General features: G+C 53.2%; 1 protein-coding gene across 5 annotated transcripts in view; it reads right to left on the bottom strand.

Annotated features, from left to right (window-relative positions):
- Window positions 1-150: 150 nt before the first annotated feature.
- SLC9A8 (solute carrier family 9 member A8) overlaps window positions 151-20,790 on the bottom strand; it is a 70,215-nt gene continuing 49,575 nt past the window's right edge. For 3 of the 5 annotated variants that reach the window (XM_014735205.3, XM_070246926.1, XM_023626725.2), the window contains 6 exons: window positions 16,986-17,102; window positions 14,571-14,653; window positions 11,633-11,744; window positions 8,251-8,471; window positions 5,626-5,772; window positions 151-4,585 (listed from right to left, as the gene is read on the bottom strand). In XM_014735205.3, the coding sequence (XP_014590691.1) occupies window positions 4,478-4,585; window positions 5,626-5,772; window positions 8,251-8,471; window positions 11,633-11,744; window positions 14,571-14,653; window positions 16,986-17,102 (788 nt within the window). In that variant the 3' untranslated portion in view covers window positions 151-4,477. The remainder of the gene's footprint in view (window positions 4,586-5,625; window positions 5,773-8,250; window positions 8,472-11,632; window positions 11,745-14,570; window positions 14,654-16,985; window positions 17,103-20,790) is intronic. The other 2 variants (XR_001379486.3, XR_011430600.1) reach the window with 2 other exon arrangements.

Raw genomic sequence — 20,790 nt, 5'->3', positions numbered from 1 at the left:
AGAGCCCACACTCCCACCCACTGACCACTGCGCTTCGCTGGCCACGTGGGCTGCTGGTCCGGAGAGTCGGGGAGGCAGTGACACGGAGCTGAGTCTAGGAGTGTGACCCGTGTGTCCACAAAGCCACCGAACGAAAACACAGAAACCGTCTCTGGTTCAGCAGCATTCATTTTTATTTCCAGGCAAGTATCCAGTGACTAAATTACTGAGTTCCATCCATTTCTGGATTCTTTCAAGAGTCCGGTGAGACGAAGCAGGGGCTCCTGCACGGCAGCCACCGGTCCCGACCTCTGACGCTCTTCCCCTGCCCACTCAGGAGCCCGTCCAGAAGAGCAGCAAGTCGTGTCCCGGCACCAGATGGAGCGAGCGTCGCTCACAGCGGACTCGGGGGAGAACAGAACAAGCCCGACCTTCCCAATGGTCCTTGAATCAAAAAGCAGGACTTAAAAATCTTTCATTTTTACAAAGAAAACTACTCACAAAAATACAAGATTCAGAGTAAGCCCGAGAACAAATCAAGCTTTGCAGGAGCCATACTGGCGACAACACTGAAGCCGTGGGGAAGCCGGGACCCCGCAGCGAGGTGGTGAGGGTGCTCCCCGGCCTCGGCGGTGCCTTAGAGCAGGGGGCCGCGAGAAGGGGGCGCCAGGACGCTGACAGGCTCGTCAGGCTCCCCTCCCGGGAGCACAGGCCCACAAGGCTGACAAGGGACCTTTCTCTTGACCACCCCTCTGCACATCCCTGCGGCTGCGCTCACGCACTGCACTGTCACCCTGTGCCAGGTGGGCTCACGCTGAGCAGCCTGGGAGAAGACCGTCTCTCCGCGAGGAAAGGCCAAGGCTTTTTTCTTTCAGGGAGAACATGGGGCGGGCCAGGGGACATTAGAAAGTCTCCCTGCTTTTGTAACATGGCCAATGACAACAGAAGTCCCTGCATATCTAACCCACTTGTGTGAGAAGTGCAGGAGCCTAAGTGGAAGGGAGTGTGGCTGCCAGTTCTCTTGAGGCCTTGACTCTGTGGTGTTTTCACTGAAAACACACCGCCTGGGGCTTCGGAGACTGGGTTCCTGGTGAACCGCCTCCTACTGGTCCTATGTGGTTTCCTACCCACCAACCAGCGGGAGAAGCCCAGGCCTGCACTCCGGAGGGCACGGGGAAGGATCAGGGGACCCTGCTCTTTTTCACATTTAAAGTCCTCGTCAATGGCGGATCACGGCTGCTGAGAGTCAGGGACCAGCTCTAAGAGCAGATCCACCCCAGGCCAGGCCTGCATCTTTGATGGCAATGACGGCTGAGACGCCGGCCACCACCCAGCCCTACCTCACTCCCCCCACCACAGCAGAAGGGGGATCCTGGCTGTGGCCACCTGCTGAGGCCACATGTGTGGGCCCCTGTGGGCATGTGGACCTGGGACGTCCTGAGGCCAAGTCTTGTGATGGCACCTCTGACGTGGGTCCTGGAGAGAAGGATCCCCACTCACCCATCTGTCCACATTTCACTGCAAACAAAGGAATCCACAGGCAAATCCGGGCCCCCCGGGCCGGCCTGGGGTGCTCAGGGGCCGCCAGCATTGTGGGTCAGACCCTGTCTCGTGGCCTCATGTCAGCTGGGGCCTGGCCAGCATTCCCACTGTGGAAAGGTGGCTGTTCTGGGGGTGGGAGGGCTGTGGGTCTGGCCCTGGGCTGAGTGTCTGAGCACCAGACTAGAGAAGTGAGCCACCTGGCCCAGCCCAAACTTAACCTCTGGGGACCCAGGAAAGGCCAGCTCCTTTCCCTGTCAGGCCTAGCACCCCAAACCTCGGGGCGTGGTTGTTCCCAGGGGTCCTACAACAACAGGACTGTGGGGCGCCTTGGGGCGTGGGCTGGCTGCCGGGACAGGCGTGTCTTCTGAGTTCACCGGCTAACCAGCCGGCCCCCCAAGGCCTTCGCCTCACTCTGAGGTGAGCCCTTCCCGACGTGCTGACTCTCCTGGCCGGCGGCCTAGGCCTAAAAGAAAGTAAACATGCGGGAAGTTACAGTTATGCTGTTTTTTTGTTTTTATCTTCTAGGCATTTATGCCCAAATAACAGAATTATTAGGTATGCTAGAGGTAGACAGCAGCAATTTTTGATTCTCAGGCAGACATTAAGAAAAAATCCACCAGAAAGATCTATCCCTGTGGGCTTCTGCCTGTTCCAGAGAGGCTGGTCCCGGGGGGGGGGGGGGGGGGGGGGGGGTGCTCCCAGGCTGCCCGCCCCTCCCACGGCCAGCGGGGGGCAGAAGAAGCTCGCGGGGATCCAGCCCGGTGCTGGCTCCTGCCAGGAAAGGTGCCCCCACTGCTTCTCTACCACAGTGTCCACCTCGGGTCTCAGCTAACAGGGGAGGCCAGGAGGGACCTGGTGACAAGGGGCAGCGTGAACTGAGAAGATCCTGTTTTCACTGCTCAATCTATGAACTCACAGCCAAAAAAATTTTTTTTCTGGCAAGCTATTGAGTTTACAATTCAACTTATACCTTAGACCTCTGAGATCAACCCCTGAATTTCAGGGGAGAGAGCAAATCATGAGACAGTTGCAAGTTGAGGAATGAGAGAACCACCTGGTCTCAGACCCCTGCCCCCTCCGCCCAGGGGTAGACAAAGGTCCCCTCCCTCTTTGACCACTTCTCTTACTTTTCCATCAAAGGGAAACAGGAAATGACGGAGACCAGAGTTATGATGGCATGACTCCTGCAGTGGGGAGGTGAGGAACAGTAAAACAATCCTGTTTGGCTCAAATTATGGGGTTAAGGTGGGAGATTACAGAAAGAAATAGGCTCATGTTTGAGCTCTGTCAAGTTCAAATTTACTTTCCACGCATCAAAAGGAAAGTGCGTGCTTCCTGCCTGACTGGCCTCACACTTACTCTTCTGGGAAAGGGAGGAGGAGGCAGGGGCCTGGCCTACACGCTGGGCATGTCCAGGGCGTCCCAAGTCAGTCCTTGCTGGCATCCAGAGCCACGCTCCCTGAGGCGAAGAGGTGGAATCGTTCTTGCTGCCAGCCCAGGGTCCACCACAGAGGACCAAGGACATGCAGTGATGAATCAAACTACCCCAGGGGGTGCCATGTGCTAAGGCGCCAGTGGGGACCCTGAGCCACATAAGGGAACCGCCAACAGCTGGCGGCTGGGCAAAGGCAAGCAGCTACGAGGCTTGTTAAAGCGCAAGTGAGGAGGGCAGCGCGAGTCAGTAACTCTGCTTCCTCGGAACATGATTGGCAGTGCCTTGCCCTGAGAGGGCCGGGGGCCAGGACCATGGGGATGCGGCGAGGTGTGCGGGTGAGAGAAAAACCACGTGCAAGCACTCTGTGAACAAGTCCTGGGCTGGCAGTGGCTGACTAGGGACTGCAGGCGAGGCTCTGGAGCCACTGGGGTCCTGGGGAGGGGTGGCAGGGGAGGAGCATGGGGCACAGCTGCCCTGGTGAGCTGGGACCCTGGTATGGGGGACAGATGGGACCCAAGACACTAGGGAACTGGGAGAGGGAAAGGGAGGAAATGCTGATCGGCAGTGAGGGTGGCAGCAGGTACACGGTGTGCAGACCCCACAAAGCCCAGGAAAAGGGGCCCCCGGACAAACAAGGACCACCGAGCAGGGGATCGAGGTGAGGGAGGCACCTGCTGCACCCTCCCCCTTTGTAAAAGTCCACGAATTTACGCTGGGCTCAGACAGTGGCTGCAGGCCCGTGTAAACGCTGCACCTCTAGTTTTTCCCTTTAGAGGGCACTCTGACCCCACAGGATAGGCTCCTTCATCCCCCAAGCGCAGGGATGCAGCTTCCAAGGTGCTCCAGAGCAGGGCCTGCGCCCTGGGCTCCAGACCAGTGTAAACACTCACAGTATTCTGGCCCGGGAGACCGCCTGCGAGGTGCCCGGCGGAGGTCAAGAAGAAAAGATCACTCGGTATTTCCTTCTCGGAGTGCAAGCAACATCACAAAGAGGAGTGTGCAGTTCTCAAGATTTCTGAGCCAGCCACTTAGGTCAGAGCTGTTGCTGCTGAGGCCGGAGGCACCCTGATGATGCAAAGGGACAGGCGGCCAGCCCCTCGCCTGCTCTGCAGACACTGGGCCGTGGTGAAGGCGGCAGCTGCAAACGGCAGGAAGCGCACAGCAGTGCTCCCGAGCACACGGGTCACAGCAGGCCTTCTCCTCTCACAATGATGATGGCGGGTGCCTGTTGGCCCTGGCTGGAGGGGCGGAAGGAAACGGCTACCTGGACAGAGGTCCTTCCAATCTTGGGTGGAGGAGCAACCGAGAGCAGAGGACCGGGAGGCGATGCATCGCGTCTCAGCAGCAGCCGCCGGCTCCAAAGGCCCCGGAGTTCCGCGGCAAGAAGACAGCAGCCTCGGCCTCACCTCGCCTCATCGACCCCAGAGGCCAAAGGCATGCGCCTCCGGGGCCCTGGCTGGGTGTCCGTCCTGGGAGCCGCTGGGAGGCCCTGCCTGTCCAGAAGCCACAGCACCTGCTCAGTCACAGCAGCTCCTGCTCGTCGTCCTCGGAGCCAGAGGGGCCCTGGCGCACCTCCTCGTACCACTTGTTGGTGAGGGTTTTCATCTGGATGCGCCCGTGGTGGAGGTCCTGGGGCAGGAGACACAACCAAGCCCTCGTCAGTGGGTGTGGGTGTGGGTGTGGGTGTGGGTCAGAGCCGAGGAAGGGATGGGGAGCTGCTCTGTTAACTTGTGGGGGAGATGGGAGGCAGGGTGCATGGCCACAGACGACTTCAAAGTGTAAACTAACTAAAACTCAAGCTGGGATTTTTCTTGGTGGGGTGGAGCTAACAGGAGGCGTCACTCAGAAACAGGAGGAAGAGGCAGGATGGTGTGACGTTAACAAATGTGGCCTCTGGAATCAGACATAGTCAGGCTCTGCTCCCGGCTTTGCCATGTATTTGCCAAGGCTGTGTGACCTCAGGGGTGACTTCACCTCTCTGGGCCTCAGTCTCCAGCTGTCAAGTGAGATAACAGCTGCATCTACTGCATGGGTTCTTGGGAGAATGAAATGAAGCAATCATGAAAAATGTTTGTTGTCACGCCTGGCTCACAGAAAGAGCTCACATGCTGACAGCAATCCCCAAAGGAGAGAAAACGGGGCTCAGAAACAAGGGGAGGCAGCAGCCAGAAGAACGCCACCTCTACCCTGAAAGCCTGCATGGGGCAGGATGACAGTTTTAGCAAAGCAGGTCCAAGCTGGTCTCTGTGAGACTGTGTCACTCACTGTAACCCGGAGGCCAGCCGTGCCTGGAGGGATGGAAAGAGAGCCCTGAGCCTTGGACCACTGCCTGAGGCCCAGCATGTCTGAAATTCCTCACTCAGATTGGGGAGCTGATCAGTGCCCCGGGTCTATCATCCAGGAAAAGCAAACTGTGCTCACAAGTCTATTATTAAACTTGCACCAAAGATGGCAGAAAAGGACAAAGAGCAGGTGCTGACGCCACAGCACATGCAGCCGCGCCCCTGCCGGAGAGAAAGCTAAGCAGACGCAGTGGCTTGGCTGCCCCTCCCCCAGACGGAGCACGTGGGCCTTCCCTGCCCTGCCCTGCCCACCCCGCTCTGGGCCACTGCACGTCCGAGGGAGGAAGGCGAGAGACCCCTGGCTGTGTGGTGCTGGCCAGGCCCCACCTCCTGCGTCAGCCGGCGCGTGAAGAAGGGGTTCAGGTACTTGGCGTCCAGCCACAGGAAGCCTTTCAGGTCCTGCCGCCTGACGTAGTGGGCCTCGTACTCCTCCTCGGTGAGCTCAGACAGGTGCTCCGACTCCACGGTGTTGCCCTGCAGGGGGAGGGGAGGCGGGCAGTGGGTGGGCAGCTGGCAGCTTCCCGGAAGCCCCCACACCACCCAGCCTACCTAGCTGCTGCCCACTGCCCTGGCCACTGGTGTCCCCAGTCCTAAGTGCGCCTTCAAATCAGTGCAGGGGGTCTGCAGGCAGCACAGGGCCTCCTGGGAGGGAGGCAGGAAGGTTTGTAAAAACATGGCAGATACCCAGGAATAGACCTGAATTGTGAATAAATGAGAAGTTCAGGGCTGGGCCGGGCCTGCGGCTGGGTGTTTGAACTCTTCAGGTGATTCCCCTGCGCACCAGGACCGGGACGTGCTGTTCCGGCTGGTGCCTCACGAGCGAACAGGACAGGAGGCCCCTTTGGCCGTCTGTGCCTGCGGCGGCCCTCACTATGGTTCGGTTCTGGGCAGTCAAGTCAGTGCAGGGGGGAGGGGGACCATCCAGGCCGGAACTAGAGAGGGATGAAGAGAACCAGCAGCCGACCAGCTGGGGTAGCTGGTCAGGAGGGCCAGTGGGTCTCAGGTTCATCAGATCGCCACCAGCCCCGCTCCAGGCCCCAGGCCCAGAACAGCCCTCCCCTCTGCAGGGACCACCAAACAGGAGTTGAATGCAGCCTTTGCGGCTCCGCCAGCGGAGTGGCTCTGAATCCAGAGTCACTTGGCCTCCGCCCGCCCGCGCGCGGTGTAGGTGGAGGAGGAGAGAGACTGAGCGGACGAAGGCATTTGGGTGCCATGGAGCAGTGGTTCTCACACACTGGCCTGCATCAGAATCACCTGGAGGGCTTGTGATCCACAAAATACTGGCCCACAAGGCCCACCCGGAGTTCCTGATTCAGCAGGTCTGGGGTGGGGCCCAAGAACTTGCATTTCTAACAAGTTCCCAGGGATGCTGCCGGTCCGGGGACCCCACCTTGTGGAGCGCTGATGGAGAGTGTGGTGGTGAAGGGTATGGGCTCTGGGATCTGTGCGCCCGCAGCAATGTGACTGGCCTCTCTGTGCCTCAGTACTCTCATGGGCAGGAGGCTTCTGGCAGCTTATCAGGGCGACCTGAGGGTGCCTGCACATGGAAAACGTTCCCCAAGAACAGCTGTTCTTCTCTGAGCCAACATCCTGGCTCCCCAGAGCTCTGCCTGCCAAGTGTGGCTGCGGGACCAGCAGCTTGTAAGCAACGCAAATTCTTTCCGGCCCTGCCCATACCTGTAAGCCCCCGGAGCCGTCCTCTGATTCTGACACCCTCTTTTAAGGTTTGAGGGGCCGGCCCCGTGGCCGAGTGGTTAAGTTCCCACGCTCCGCTTTGGTGGCCCAGGGTTTCACCGGTTTGCATCCTGGGCACCGACATGGCACCACTCATCAGGCCACGCTGAGGCGGCATCCCACATGCCACAACTAGAAGGACCCACAACTAAAGTATACAACTATGTACCAGGGGGCTTTGAGGATAAAAAGGAAAAATAAAATCTTAAAAAAAGTAAGAGGTTTGAGACCTATGCTAGAGCTTTCATGACAGACAGACAAGAAAGTTGGCAGGTGTGGGGAGAGGGGCTGCTGGGAGGGACGGAAGCTCTGCTGAGCAGCCCAGCCAAGGCCCTGAAGGGCTCCTCCCAGCGCATGGCCCTGCCCGAGAGGCCGGCGCCACCTGGAGGCCACGCTCAGCAGCCCGGGACTGTGCGGTGTGAGAAGTGGGCCCGGCCCCTTCCGTCTCCTGGTTGAGGATTTCTGTGCCTTCCATGACTGATTAAAGTTACCGGCGGCCTAGGATAAGGGAACTAGAAAAAGACGCGTTTCTAGAAGTGTGTGTGGGGGGTGCAGGAGGGTGGGACAAGAGACCATGGCAGCCTCTGCTCTGTCAGAGAGCCTGGCTCAGCACAGGGGCCTGAGGTGAACACAGGGCAAGGCAGGCACGACCACAGCTGCCTCAGACGGGGCCGCTGGCAGGCGCAGCTGCCGGGGCAGGAGGGTGGCTTGGAGGAGGCACAGGTGGGCAGGGGTTTTGGGGCCTGAGGCTCACTGCAGCTGGGCCTGGGCGCCTCCAGCCCCAAATCATGCCTTCATCTGTCCTCTCTCATGGCCTCAAAGCCACCGTCAGCAGCATCCTCTCCCCAGGCCCTAACCGGCGGCTTTCAGGACATGGTGGGGAATGATGGGATTCTGAAACCTTCCAGGCCCGGGCCCTGATGGGGTGGTGCGGCTACTGGCAGCAGAGAAGTGCTGCTGGGCGAGGCTGACACGGGTCCACATGCCCTCCACGGCTTCACCAGGCCATGAGGCTGGCAGACAACTGACCCCAAAGAGCTATGCTTTGGCACTCGAGTTCAACCTCTTTCTCAAGTTGTGCAACTGGCATGTGCATGTGTGCACGCATGTGTGCGCGCGCAGGTCCTAAGTATCCTCAAATCGAGTCTCATTTCCCCATTTCCCGGCAGTAGGTGGGAACGAACCCTCTGCTCCCACCCAGGGCCACCTGGCACTCACCATCTTCTCCGTCTTGCTGAGGTTGACATCCTTCTTGTTCTTGCGGCGCGCCTTGGCATCCTCGATGTCCATGAGGCGGATGAGGGGCATGGTGCTGCCACCCAGCAGCAGGATGGTGAAGAGCACGATGATGATTGTGGTGGTGCCAATGAGCTGCCGCTTCTCCATGGGCTCCAGGTCCAGGTGCAGGCTCAGGGCGTAGGGGATGGCTCCCCGCAGGCCTGGGGGACAGTGAAGAAAGTGAGAGTGGAGGTGGAGGGAGGAGGCAGTGGCACCGCAGGCCCGGTCCTCTGGGGATCTGGGCGAGGCCAGCAGCACGGGCAGTTGCCCATTGTAACAGAGCCCCTGGAGAGTGCAAACATCCTATGAGGCTCTGGGCTGTGAGAACAGCAGGCTGCAGAGAAGTGGGGCCCAGGCAGAAGCTCACCCCCGTCCCCACCTCACAGGATGGTTGAACACATCAAATGAGGTGTCCTGTGCAGGTACGGAGCACTGGGGGTGTGCGTGGGAGGACCTATCAAGCCCAATGCTCACATTTGAGAAATATGACGGCTAGTGCAGACCAAGCCCTCCCTGTGTGCGCACGCAGCCCCTGGCTCTTCACAGGAAACCCGTGGAGCAGGTCCTATTAGTCTCCACAATATACAGAGGCGGAACCGAGACTGAGGGAAGGAAGCGTCCTCCAGGGCCCCACAGCAGCACACAGGCAACGGCACAGAATGCGGGCTGTCCAGAGCCCCGTGGATCTGAAGATGCTGCCCCTGAGTAGCTCTGGGCAGCACTCACAGGCTGGGGGCTGCTCTGGGGGTGGCCAGAGGCTGCTGGGAACCGCATCATGGCCTCTTCCTTACTTCCTATCTTGGTCCCCTGTGAGGCTGCTGCTGGACTGAGCTGGGGAAAAGCACTTTCTCTCTAAGAAACTTCCTGGCTCGCCTAGTGCCATATAGAGGGGAACAGGCAGTCCTGCCCCGCCCTCGGGGGGGTTCTCAGAGTGACAGGGAGGAGAGACACCAAGAGGACTTGTGATATGGTGCGTGCCAGGAGAAGGAGGCGGGGCAGGGCGACAGGTCACAGGGGTGAGCGGAAGGGGGGATGACCAAGGAAGGAAAGGGCACAGAGGATGCCCAAGTCTTCAGTGGGCAGGCAGTCCTAGGAGGCTGTGCCATGCAGTGGTCTGGGCCCGGTGTCTCGAGTCTGGACCTGGGTTCATCTCCTGGCCCCCTAATTTCCCCTGGCCTCCCAGGCTGGGGCAAGTGACTCAAATCAACCGCTCAACCTGTCAGGAGGGACTAGAAACAGGACCTGCCATTCAGTGACGCAAGGACGAAATGCCTGGGCCCAGAACAGCATGTGCACACGGCGAACACTAAGAGCCAGCCACACCTCTGTAACAGCGCACACTGCTGCCTTCTGCGGAGGGAGCAGGTCAGGCAGGAGGGCAAGTGCAGTCCAAGACAACGAGAGTGCGACGCCTCCACGACATGCGAAGAGGATTCAGACATGGGAGTCTGGATCTTAGAGGAAAGGGAACAGCTTTGGGAAGGTGGGAACTAGGTGGAGTCGAGGCCACAGGACAGCTGGGCTTGTGACAACACAACAGCAGAAGTGGGTCTGGGGTCAAGTCCCGAGGAAGCCAGGACTTGAAGGGTCAGCAGAGGAGGAGGGGGAACCGGACAGGAGCCGAGAAGACCCTGATGGGAAAGGAGGGGAACCAGGAGCATGCCTCAGAGGCCCAGGGAAGAGGGGGAGAGAGTCTCCAGTGAGAAGGCAGGTGGGCAGGAGGAAGGAGCCCAGCTGAGCAGATGGGCGGAACAAGGGCTGACCACTGCCCACCAGCTCTGGCTGCAGGAGGTGGCTGGGGACCTGAGCAAGGTCCAGTCCAGCCTGTGGACAGGAGGTGAAGACGTAGAGAAAATGGGTGAGGACAACCCACTTCAAAGAGGTCTGGCCATGAGGAGAGGAGAGGGGGAAGCAGCTGGAGGGGATGTGGGGTAGGGATTTTGGCTGAAGTTTTGGTTTTTTGCTGGGAAAGAGGAGAATCTTCGACTGTTTAAATGATGAGGGGAGGAGCCAGTAGAGACAGAGGCTGCTGATCCAGGAAGGAGAGGCAGGAATCCACGGAGGGAGGGTGCAGGAGGGGATGGACGGGGGAGGGCGAGGGACGGCCTGGGAGAGAGCACCCGGACCACAGCCTTCACAGTCGAAAACGCCCGGCCCGCTTCCCCATGGAGGTCTCTCGTCACGCCCCCCTCCCAAACAGCTCACATAACTTTAAAGATTTTAATTTTTTCTTTTTCTCCCCACAGCCCCCCAGTACATAGTTGTGTATTTTTAGTTGTGGGTCCTTCTAGTTGTGGCATGTAGGACGCCACCTCAGCATGGCTTGATGAGCGATGCCATGTCCGCACCCAGGATTAGAACCAGCGAAACCCTGGGCCGCTGAAGCAGAGTGTGCAAACTTAACCACTTGGCCACGGGGCCGGCCCCTCACATGACTTTATAAAATACCTGATACATTTCTTAGATTTTCAAGACTTTGGATCAACTACTTGACAAAAATTTTCTTCCTCATTGGCAAAAAAGATTGAGAAAAAAGGTTACTCTCACTATATGAACATACATATGTATGTATCTCACACATATACAAATATACTTTAAACAAAGCCTTTGAAAGAGAAAAGAAATCTGAGAAATGTACAGGCATGCTACCGGACAGGAAACAGCTTATAAAGCATGTTGCTCTACCCTGACCCACACAGAAGTATTTTAATTGTAATATTTAAATAAGAAAGCACAAAGAACTGGATGTATTGCTCAAAAATAAATTTAAAGATGCCTAAAGACCCAGTTCTTTAGGAGCCAAAGATTTATAAAATTACTTCCATCCTTTAAAAAGTAGAGGAATATGATTGAACATCAAACGAAATGTTCAAATAAACTATCAGAACTTAGTGTGACTGAATGAAAAAAATATCCAATTCGAGCCTGTAGTACACAAAAGTGTAAACTTTAATCTTTCTGATTTTGAGCCCTTATGACTTCAGCCTAGAAAGCAGACAGGTGAGAGGTGCCCCTGTGCACCTTGCCCTGGGCGAGGAAAGACCGGGGGTAGGGGTGCAGATCAAAAGCAAGCCCTCTGGCCTGCCGCCTGTGCTCCCCCAGCAGCAAAGCGGTCATGGAGCCCCCGTTCCACAGGCGTGTGGGTACTGTCTGTGTGGGGCCTGGAGTACAGCGGGCGCCTGTTAAATGTGAGCTTGCATGATTTCTGGCTCGTGAGGCACACTGCTCAGAGGGCTCCAGCAGAGAGCCACGTGTCGTCTGCGTGGCGTGTGCCTTTATAAGCGGTAGCTTCCCTCCGCTGTCCATCCAAGGCTGGACTTACCACTAAACCACATGATGAACATCATCTTCGGTGTGATTTTATGATCACGGAAGAAATTCAGGAGGTAGGAAAGAGGGAAAATGTTCACCGCTCTGCCAAACAGTACAAGCACCTGTTAATAGCAACAGACTAAGTTTTAAAGATTTCATTTTTCCTTTTTCTCCTCAAAGCCCCCTGGTACATAGTTGCATATTTTTGGTTGTGGCTCCTTCTAGTTGTGGCATGTGAGATGCAGTCTCAGCATGGCCTGATGAGTGGTGCCACGTCCGCAGCCAGGATTCGAACCGTCGAAACCCTGGGCTGCCGCAGCGGAGCACGCGAACTTAACCACTCGGCCACGGGGCCGGCCCCAACACACTAAGTTTTAGACAGAAACCTCTGGCTTTTCAAGTTGAAGCTTGTCAAAGCTAACCTAGACCTTGAAACACACCCATCGTAAGTGCAGTGTTCCCCTCGGTCATAAAAGATGTGAATAACACAATGCCAGTCAGAGGCCCAGCGGGTGTGCTGCCATGGTGGCCAGTTTCTGCGTGTCTGGGAGGACAAAGCCGTGTATGTTACGGTTCTGCAGTCCGAAACAGGACTAGCAAGTATCAACGACGGCTTTAGTAATGACAGGAGAACCAAACCGAATGCCAAGAGGCTGTGCAGAAGTACCCAGAGGCTAATTTAAGGGCACTAACTGCTCTGATGGTGCGCCACCGTGCGACAGGCCTGCACTAATCATTCTCACTGGGCCCGCTCTAGAGGGACAGACAAGGCGTTCCTGCCTCTCCGGGGGGGCCCACTGCTCAGGGAAAGGAGGGAAGACTGAGCAGGGCCTCCCGTGCTCATAAATGCTGCTCTCTGAGCAAAAGGAATGTGTAGGTAGGTTCTAAAAGGCGGTGCTTGCCACGGCTTTTGGTTCTTAACCATCTCCAAAGGCACTGCGGTCTTAACAAAACACTGCTTTATGTAAAGTTCAAATCTCATCTAAGTGGATACGTAGAACGACTTATTAATTTACTTTCATTCTTTTCATCTTGCTTCTCACCATAATCAACTTGAAAGGATTAATAGACACACATGCATTCTGTAGGCTCCGAGTTTCTTCCTTTAACAAGCATGAAATGAGTGGGCTTTGGACTGTGTGCCTTGGATGGTTAAGTTAACAAGGATGGCTCCCAATCACCAACATTTATATGCCAGACAATGCGTGAGGCACTTTATATGCATTACCTTGTTCAATTCAGGTCCCTGCCACAGTCTTATGGAGGTATTACTGTCTCTACTTTAGAGACCGGGGAATGGACACAAAGAGGGGCCACATAACTGGTGCAAGCTGACCCAGGCAGGGAGTGGTGGGGCCAAGCCCCCACAGCCCAAGCCCTTGACCACTGAGTGACTCGAAGGTAACCCACCTGCAGAGCACAGGCCGCCTCCAGGAGCACCGGGCTAGCCTGACTAGCTGCTCAGGGGAAACTGAGTTACCACCCCAGGGCATCTTCTCACTTCCCTTTTCCTCCCAACCCACAGCTGAGACGGTCGCCTCCCTGTCTTACCCCCTGAAATCCAATCCTCCCTTCCTGCACTTGTATTTCAGGTTTGACCAAACGTGGCCCCCGTCAGCCAGTGACCACACTACAGACTACTACACTTTCTGAAAAGACTCACTGCTGTTCTCTTGTCCTAAAACCTAAGTCTGGAGGATAGATAACAGTGACAAAAGCAACGTGCTCTTGCTCACTGAGAGGTGGAAGCACCTAGACTGCAAGGAGAAACATCTTTTCCCTTAGGCTTCCTTATCTTCTCTCTCAGTTTCCCCATATGCCAAACAGGTGGACCTCACTGGTTTGTACATGGTGGGTGACTGTGCTAAAAAAAAAAGAAGGCTGCCTCTCAATAGCTGTGTTTTATTAAGTGAAGTGGGTAATAAAAGTTAACTGAACATGAATTACGGTAATTCAACAACAATAAGGTGCGCTTCTTAAGTGCCTTAAATTAATAGAGGATCTAAAAAGACAACAAAGATCAAATTAGGGCTCAGAGTATGAATCAGCAGGAGGGCCTACAGGAGAGGAGCTCACGCTGAGGGAATAGAGACACAAGGAGGAACATAGACAAGGGATCGCGGGACACTAGGCTAAATGCCCAAAGTTAGAAGCCATTCATTTCACTTTGGTCAGATGCCTGAGGGAGCTGAACCCTTCTTTTAAATGTTTATTCCACCCCACCCCCCAGATTCCCCAAAAGGATTTGATTCTACAGCAAACGACTAAATTTCTATTTTCCTTTTTAAAAGGCGTATTTTCATTTATCCCCTACTGCCATCCCCAGTCCAATTATAACAGTTTTCCAAACGTTGATGGTGAAAGTCACCTGGGATGACGCCTCTGGAGGAACCTCCAGGGTGGGAAAGGGCCTGGTATCTTTACTTTAATCAAGTGTCCAAGGTCACGCTTAAAAATGGACACATTTGCAGAAAACCACAGTAAGAAGTAAGTATATGTATTATAAATTATCCAAAAGAAAAAGAAAAAGAAAGAAAGAAATCATCCCCAGTTCTGCAACCACTGTGAACACTTGGCTGTATTTTCTTTTTTCTACGCATAAAGCTTTGACATGATTGTGACCAATTACACACTCAATTCTGAAATCTGCTTTTACCACCTAACACAAAACACATAGACGTGTGCATTGTGAAAAAGACCGTAACATTCAAGGCCATTGAAAACTTTAAAAGAAGCCAGAATCCTTTTCCAGGGATATTCATTCACTTAATTCCATCCCTTTTTCCTTTATTGTATGTTTGTGATCTTTTGACAAAAGAAACTTTAAACAGAAGAGTGTCTATGTAGCTGTTGACTTTCAACAGTTAACAGTTACATAAATGAATCCACAACACATGGTTATTGATCCACAAATAAGTAATTAAATAAAAAACAAGGAAAATACTTACTATGCACCAGATGACAAAGGAAATTTCAAACTTGTGAGGGAAACTAAAAATGGACAGGCCAAGAAATGCAAACACACATGTTTCTGAAACAAACCAAAGAATGGATTATTCAGCCCCAACTATTTTCTTCTAATATAGTGCTAAATTGTTAAGCAAGCAAACATTCAGAAGTCAGTCAGAATCCAATATACATTTTGCTTATTTTTCTGGAAAATCCTGCAACCAATACCTTGGTGAAATTTGTACTTCGACTCTCTCATTCTTTTCTTTAATTTTTTTTATTGCAGTAACACTGGATTATAACATTATGTAAGTTTCAGGTGTACATCGTAATATATTTCGAATTCTGCGTAGATTACATCATTTTCACTCTCTCCTTCTTTTCTATCACACAGCAACACGTGCTTGCTGTTCAGAATCTCCCAATTTAATGAGTCAACAGTCAAATACTCATGCACATAAATGCTCTCCCACCCGGGAAGATGATAAATATATGAATCTGTCCATTTGCTGAAGACTGTGATTAGCAAGGATCCCAACTGTGGCAACGTGGCAAAAATTCAGAGCAAATGGCTGCAGACCCACATCACTGGTGTGAAGGGGCCCTTTGTTAACTTCCTCACCAGAGCGGACAAAGCCAAATGATTGACTTCACATATTTAATGCCGCCACAAGGTTTGGAAGATGGCTTACACCCTGCAGGACTGGCAGGAAGAGAGACATTTCCAGCTCTTGGCTCCACTCCACAAGTCAGAGTCTGATGTTTACTCTCGCTGCACAAGCAGTCGCTTGTGTATCCTGAGAAACAGCACCTTATAAATTTCCAGCGCTAGGCCCCATGCTTACCCTGTGGCGTCCCCAGCCCAGCTAGTAACCAGGGAGACAAAGACTGCAGTTTAAAATAGTTGAACATCATAAGACAGCGAGGCTGTTCTCAAGTATTTCAGCAATGTTTTTCCTTCAAACATGTATCGTTTTAAAACCCGTCCACGAGCTGGACAGGACAGTCACCCTTCTCCTCCTTCAATTTTTTTCTTACCTAGTAAATATTTTTGTGATCTTTCCAAATGGGCTCATTTAGAACATATTCAGATCTATGTTATACTTTTCCCTGGCAGAAAAATTCTATTATATGGACATGTCATGGTTAATGTGGATGGATATTTAGACTGTTTCTATTTCTGCTATCACAAGCTACGACAAACAATTCAGCCTGTACACAGGCTACACTCTGATGTTGGAATCGCTGGGTCAGAGAGCATATGCCTTTTAAACTCAGACTGATGCTGGAATGACTCTCCAAAAAGACAGCATCGATGGACACCCATCAACAGGGCCCGTTTCCATACAGCCGTGCCAGAAGTGGGCATTAGCAAACTTAAGATTTGCCAGTCTGATGGGTACAAAACAGAATTTGACAGACGTTTTGCTTTACACTCCTTTAACTGTGAGAGTGAGGGTCAGAGCCTTTAGCTATGACTTTCTGAGAGGGGAGCTGTGGAAAAAATACCCACTGGACCAGGCAGAGACAGACCTGGCTTCCAGACTCACTTCTCAGCCATGAGACTGTGGGCAAGTCATTTGACCTCTTGGCACCTGAGCCTCCTCATCTGCGGAATGAAGTCTGCATGACCTGCCCCTGCCTCCTAGCACGTGAGAGTGGGGAACTAGTGCTTCAAAAGGAGACAAGCCCCACTGACAAGCCATGAGAGATGCCGATGATGACAGCTAGGGCACTGCCACCTGGCCAGCGTAAAGGGACAGTATGAGAGTGGTTCCTTCACTCCCAGGTATAAAATAGGGGGGAGGCAGGTGGGGGAGCAAGAGTTCAAACTGAAACTGCTTAAAAGAAGCAGTCACCATGGTGGACCCCAGCCCAACAATGACACCTCCAATGCAGAATCTCCCCAAGTGCTGTCCTTCAAGATGCCCTTGTTCTGCGGGCAGGCGTGAGAGATGCTGTGGCCACACCCCTCTTAGAAACTCAGGACGCACGTGAGCTGAAGGCTGTAATTCACAGGCTTGTAAAACCATTTACCCCAGGATTTTCCAAACTCTTTTTTGACTCTGGAGTCTTTTTTTCATCTAACTCTCATCAATATCAGTTCCAACGAATACATTTTTGGAAATCTCACTTTAATACATAAAAAATGCATGAGTCTCCAAAATGTTCAGAATTAGTAGTTCTCTTACTTTTGGTCTTAAAATTGTAGGCATCAAATGTTCCATTTGTTAGGTTTACTTGATGGAATTTGAAAGCCAAAGTAACAAACAAAGTCTAAGGGAGCGCAGTTTCGGCTCTGAGGAACTCTGCCGCCTCTTCTGCCAGAAAATCTCAACCGATGCCCACAGCAGGGCGAGGGAGAAGCACTTGCTCTGGGTGGCCTGCGAGGAGCTGCACGGAGGGGAACTCACCACACAAGAAGGCCACGGTCCGCAGGGTCTGCTGCATGAGGATCTGGGTGACCGGGGACAGGTTATGGTGTGTGTAGTGAGACATCACGATGCCCGAGAACAGGATGGCCATGATGCCTAGAGAGACAAAGGGGCAAAGGGCACAGACATGAACAGAGCAGAAAGCACCTGCTACGTGATACACAAACAGTTATCCTGCACTTCCTCCAAGTCCCTGGAGCATTAGGTGCTCTAGAGTATAAGACCCTGGAGTATTAGGTGTTTAAAGAAAAAGGAAAAGAAAAAGGAGAGGAAAATAATACCTGAGGCCTCCCAGAGGCTGCAGAGAAATGCTCAGGGCCCCTTCTCTCTGGCAGCTTCATTACTGGCTGGGTGACCTTGGGCCAAGTTTCTCCCCCTCTTTAAGCCTCAGTTTTCTCATCCGTACAGTGGGACTAAAAGTACCCACTCATGGAACTGTCAGGAGGGTAATGAAGATAAGCCACATAAAGTCCCCATCCCAGGGCCAGGACGAAACAGGCGTGATCTGTCACCGCCATCCACGGATATAAGGGGGGCAGGCGAACCACTCGTGGGGAAAGGAAACATAAGAATGTGGGTGTGGAGAACAGGTGGATTTTGACTTACTCTTTTACACTTTTCCTCGATTTTGAATTTTCCCATAATCACCATAAATTACCCTTACAAAAAGAGACATGTGTTATTTAAAAAGTCACGTATCTCTTCTTTAAGGTTCTCCATGAGAGAGTCTACAACTTCTGTTGTTTACTCAGGATTCAAGTCTCAACTTTCGTCCCCTGCCCTGCATCATTCCCGAAGCCCTCTGCATGGGCTTCCTCTCAGTGTCTCCCTGCCTGGACAGCAGAAAAGGGGTCTCTATTTCACGTGAGGAAGCTGAGATTTTTACAGAGTCATGAAATACGCTGCCAAGATAAATGAATCGCAAGTCAAACTTCATAAGCAAACATTTAACTTGCTTCGGCCATTGTGTAGAAACAGGGATCACTGGCTAAGGTTCCATTTATAAAAGGATGAAAATCGTAGAATTGTATCGGAAACATTTCACCTGGTTAGCTTGCTCTATAAACAATATCCTACAAAATACAGGCAAACCCTACTACTTGTGGTGCCCAATAGGCATCTGCTGAGAGACAGCAACAGCGCAACATTTTCTCTCTTAGGAAAGAGCAAACGCCTGTGCTCTTTCATTTTCCCCACGAAGGCGGCTAGACGGAAATTCCAGCAATGCTGCCCCAGCCACACCTGACAAGACTGGAGAAGGGAAAGGAGGGGTCAGGAAACTCCTCCACTGGCTACTTTACAGTGCTGAGAAGACTCGAGCTCGAGAGTTGCTCTGAACCACTGCTCTGCTAGGAAAAACACACACGAGACAAACCGCCGGGGTTCCCTCCATTCACTGGCTTTTCTCAGGCTGTTCCTGCACCGACCACTCAAAGAGCCTGCCCTTCCTGACCCTGCACCGAAACATAGGGCGCTGAGGCCGAAAAGGCCACACGAGGTGAAACCGAAGGGGAGAGGCTAGTCCCCGGGGCTGGAGCTCAACCTCGGCCATTGAGGCTGGGGCGGAGGGCAGGGACCCAGGCCAGTGTTCAGAGAACAGATCGAAAGGCTCTCCCCTTTACTTGCAGTCCAGCGCTAGGGTTCTGGCTTCTGGGAGTTCAAAGGCTTTGTTCACCAGTCTGCTTTGAGGAGGGTTATCAATTCACTGGCACAGCTGAGACTTTGCAGTTCTAACCTTGAAGCGAAAGTCAACCCCTGAGGAGCTTGATCCCTGTTTAAGCTGTGACACGAACGCCTTCCACCCACAGAGAGATGCTGTCACAGCCCACGGTCTGACATCAAATAACTGCTGCGGAGAGCCAAACGCTCTGGGAAGTCACATCTGAGAGTGGAAAGGGGAAGTCCCCTGGGGCTGAACATCAGGAGAGCCCACGGCCAGAGCCCCAGGGGGCTCGCCTGTCCCCGGGCCGTGCGCCTCAGGCTCTTCAACAAGGGGACAGGCCCAGCGCAGAAGGGGCTTGGCTGCCAGTTGAGTCTGGCGCACTAGGCCAGTGGTTGGAAACTCAAGCTCCTCGGGGGCCAGACAATAAAAATAAGTGGGTGAGCGTCACGTGGGCAAAGAAGGCACAAGACCATCTACAGAGGGCTGACGGCAGCTCCGGACGGGGGCCTAGCGCTGACCAGGCTTCCTTCTGATTTTTTGAGAGACGCCAGAAATCTGTGTCTTACGAGAAATCTCCCAACTAAACGACAGCAACTAATTCAAATGTTTAAAAATTTTGTGTATAAATAAACCCCATCTGGGGGCAAAATTTGGACCATATGAAAATGGGCCCTCTGGCCAATGCACGAGTGAACAGCTAGCCACCACTTTTACCCTGGGTTCGTCTGGAGTCAGGGCATCTCTCAAGTTCTGGGGGCTAAAAGAAAGAGTCAGTGATAGCAGCGGGTGCAAAAGCCCAAGGGACAGCTCAAGTGTCTGCCCTATGTGCCCCCTCTAAGCAACAGAGACTTCACCACCACCCAGACCACCTCATCCTCTGCAGCTGCCACTGGCACAGGCTGAGACAACACTAACAGGGTAACATCCTAGAGATAGAAGGCATGGGTATTTAAAAACATGCCCTGCAAGGAAGAATTCCTGAGACATTTCCTTCTTTCAGAAGGCAAATCATGGGGCCGACCCTGTAGCGTAGTGGTTGGGTTCATGTGCTCTGCTTCAGTGGCCCAGGGTTCGAGGGTTTGGATCCTGGGCACAAACCTATGCACCACTCATCAAGCCATGCTGTGGTGGCATCCCACGTAAAATAGAGGAAGATTGGCACAGATGTTAGCTCAGGGCCAATCTTCCTGAGCAAAAAAACAAGGCAAATCATTTAAGGAAGTAGGTAATAGTGCAGCAAACTTAGCCTCTTGGAAGGAAGAAAGAAAAGAGGGGAGGGAGGAGGGAGGAGATCCATTCCTAGTCTCAGTTAAATCCATTGTTTTAAATGTAATAAAGGAATAGAGTAAAGGGATCCAAGTCCAAAAGGCAGAAGCTCAAAGGGTAACAAGGTATACTTTCCACTGTATTGTATCTTACTGTGGGTAAAATATGATATACTTCTTGAAGACTGAGTCAAACCACAGCCAGTTTTGTTAATTACCCAATAATCAACATATTTGGCTATAAAACATCCAGACTCAGAGGTATTGAGTCAAACAAGAGAACCTCCATCACACTGCCTGCCCGGAGGTAACCACTATTAACAGTTCAATGTGCAGATCACCAATTCTTTTACTAGGCCATTATAAAGTTTACCTATCTTCAAAAGTAACAAACAGGATCATATTACAGATAGGGCATGCATTACCAGCACGGTGATTTTTTTAAAAGGCCTCTGACACTTGCCTTTGCAGGTATAACAGAACTCCAACTCCGTCCCAGGCCCACAGAGCCCTGTGGGCCAGGTCTTGCCCTCTGCCCCAGCCACACTGGTCTTCCTGCTCTTCCCCGGGAGTTCCAAACTCCCCCAGGCCTACCCCTGACTTTCAGCACCTGCTGCTCTCGCTGTGGAACACACCTCCCCCAGACCCTCAGGGCTGGCTCCTTTTCAGCTCACAGGTCTCAGCTCCAGCACCACCCCTTCAGGGAGCTCTTCCCAAGCCCGGCACTTCTGCCGCTGGGCCGCCCTCTAGCCCATCACTCTGATTTCTTCCTTCATATCACTTCTCATTACCTGAAAGGACTGTACATGTCTGCTTACTTGCTCCTTGTCTTTCTGCCACAGGCAGGCAGGACCTG

This window comes from Equus caballus, chromosome 22 (assembly GCF_041296265.1).
Source record: "Equus caballus isolate H_3958 breed thoroughbred chromosome 22, TB-T2T, whole genome shotgun sequence".
Lineage (NCBI taxonomy): Eukaryota > Metazoa > Chordata > Mammalia > Perissodactyla > Equidae > Equus > Equus caballus.
The sequence above is the reverse complement of the archived record's forward strand: the minus strand, read 5'-3'. Positions and strand labels throughout refer to the sequence as shown.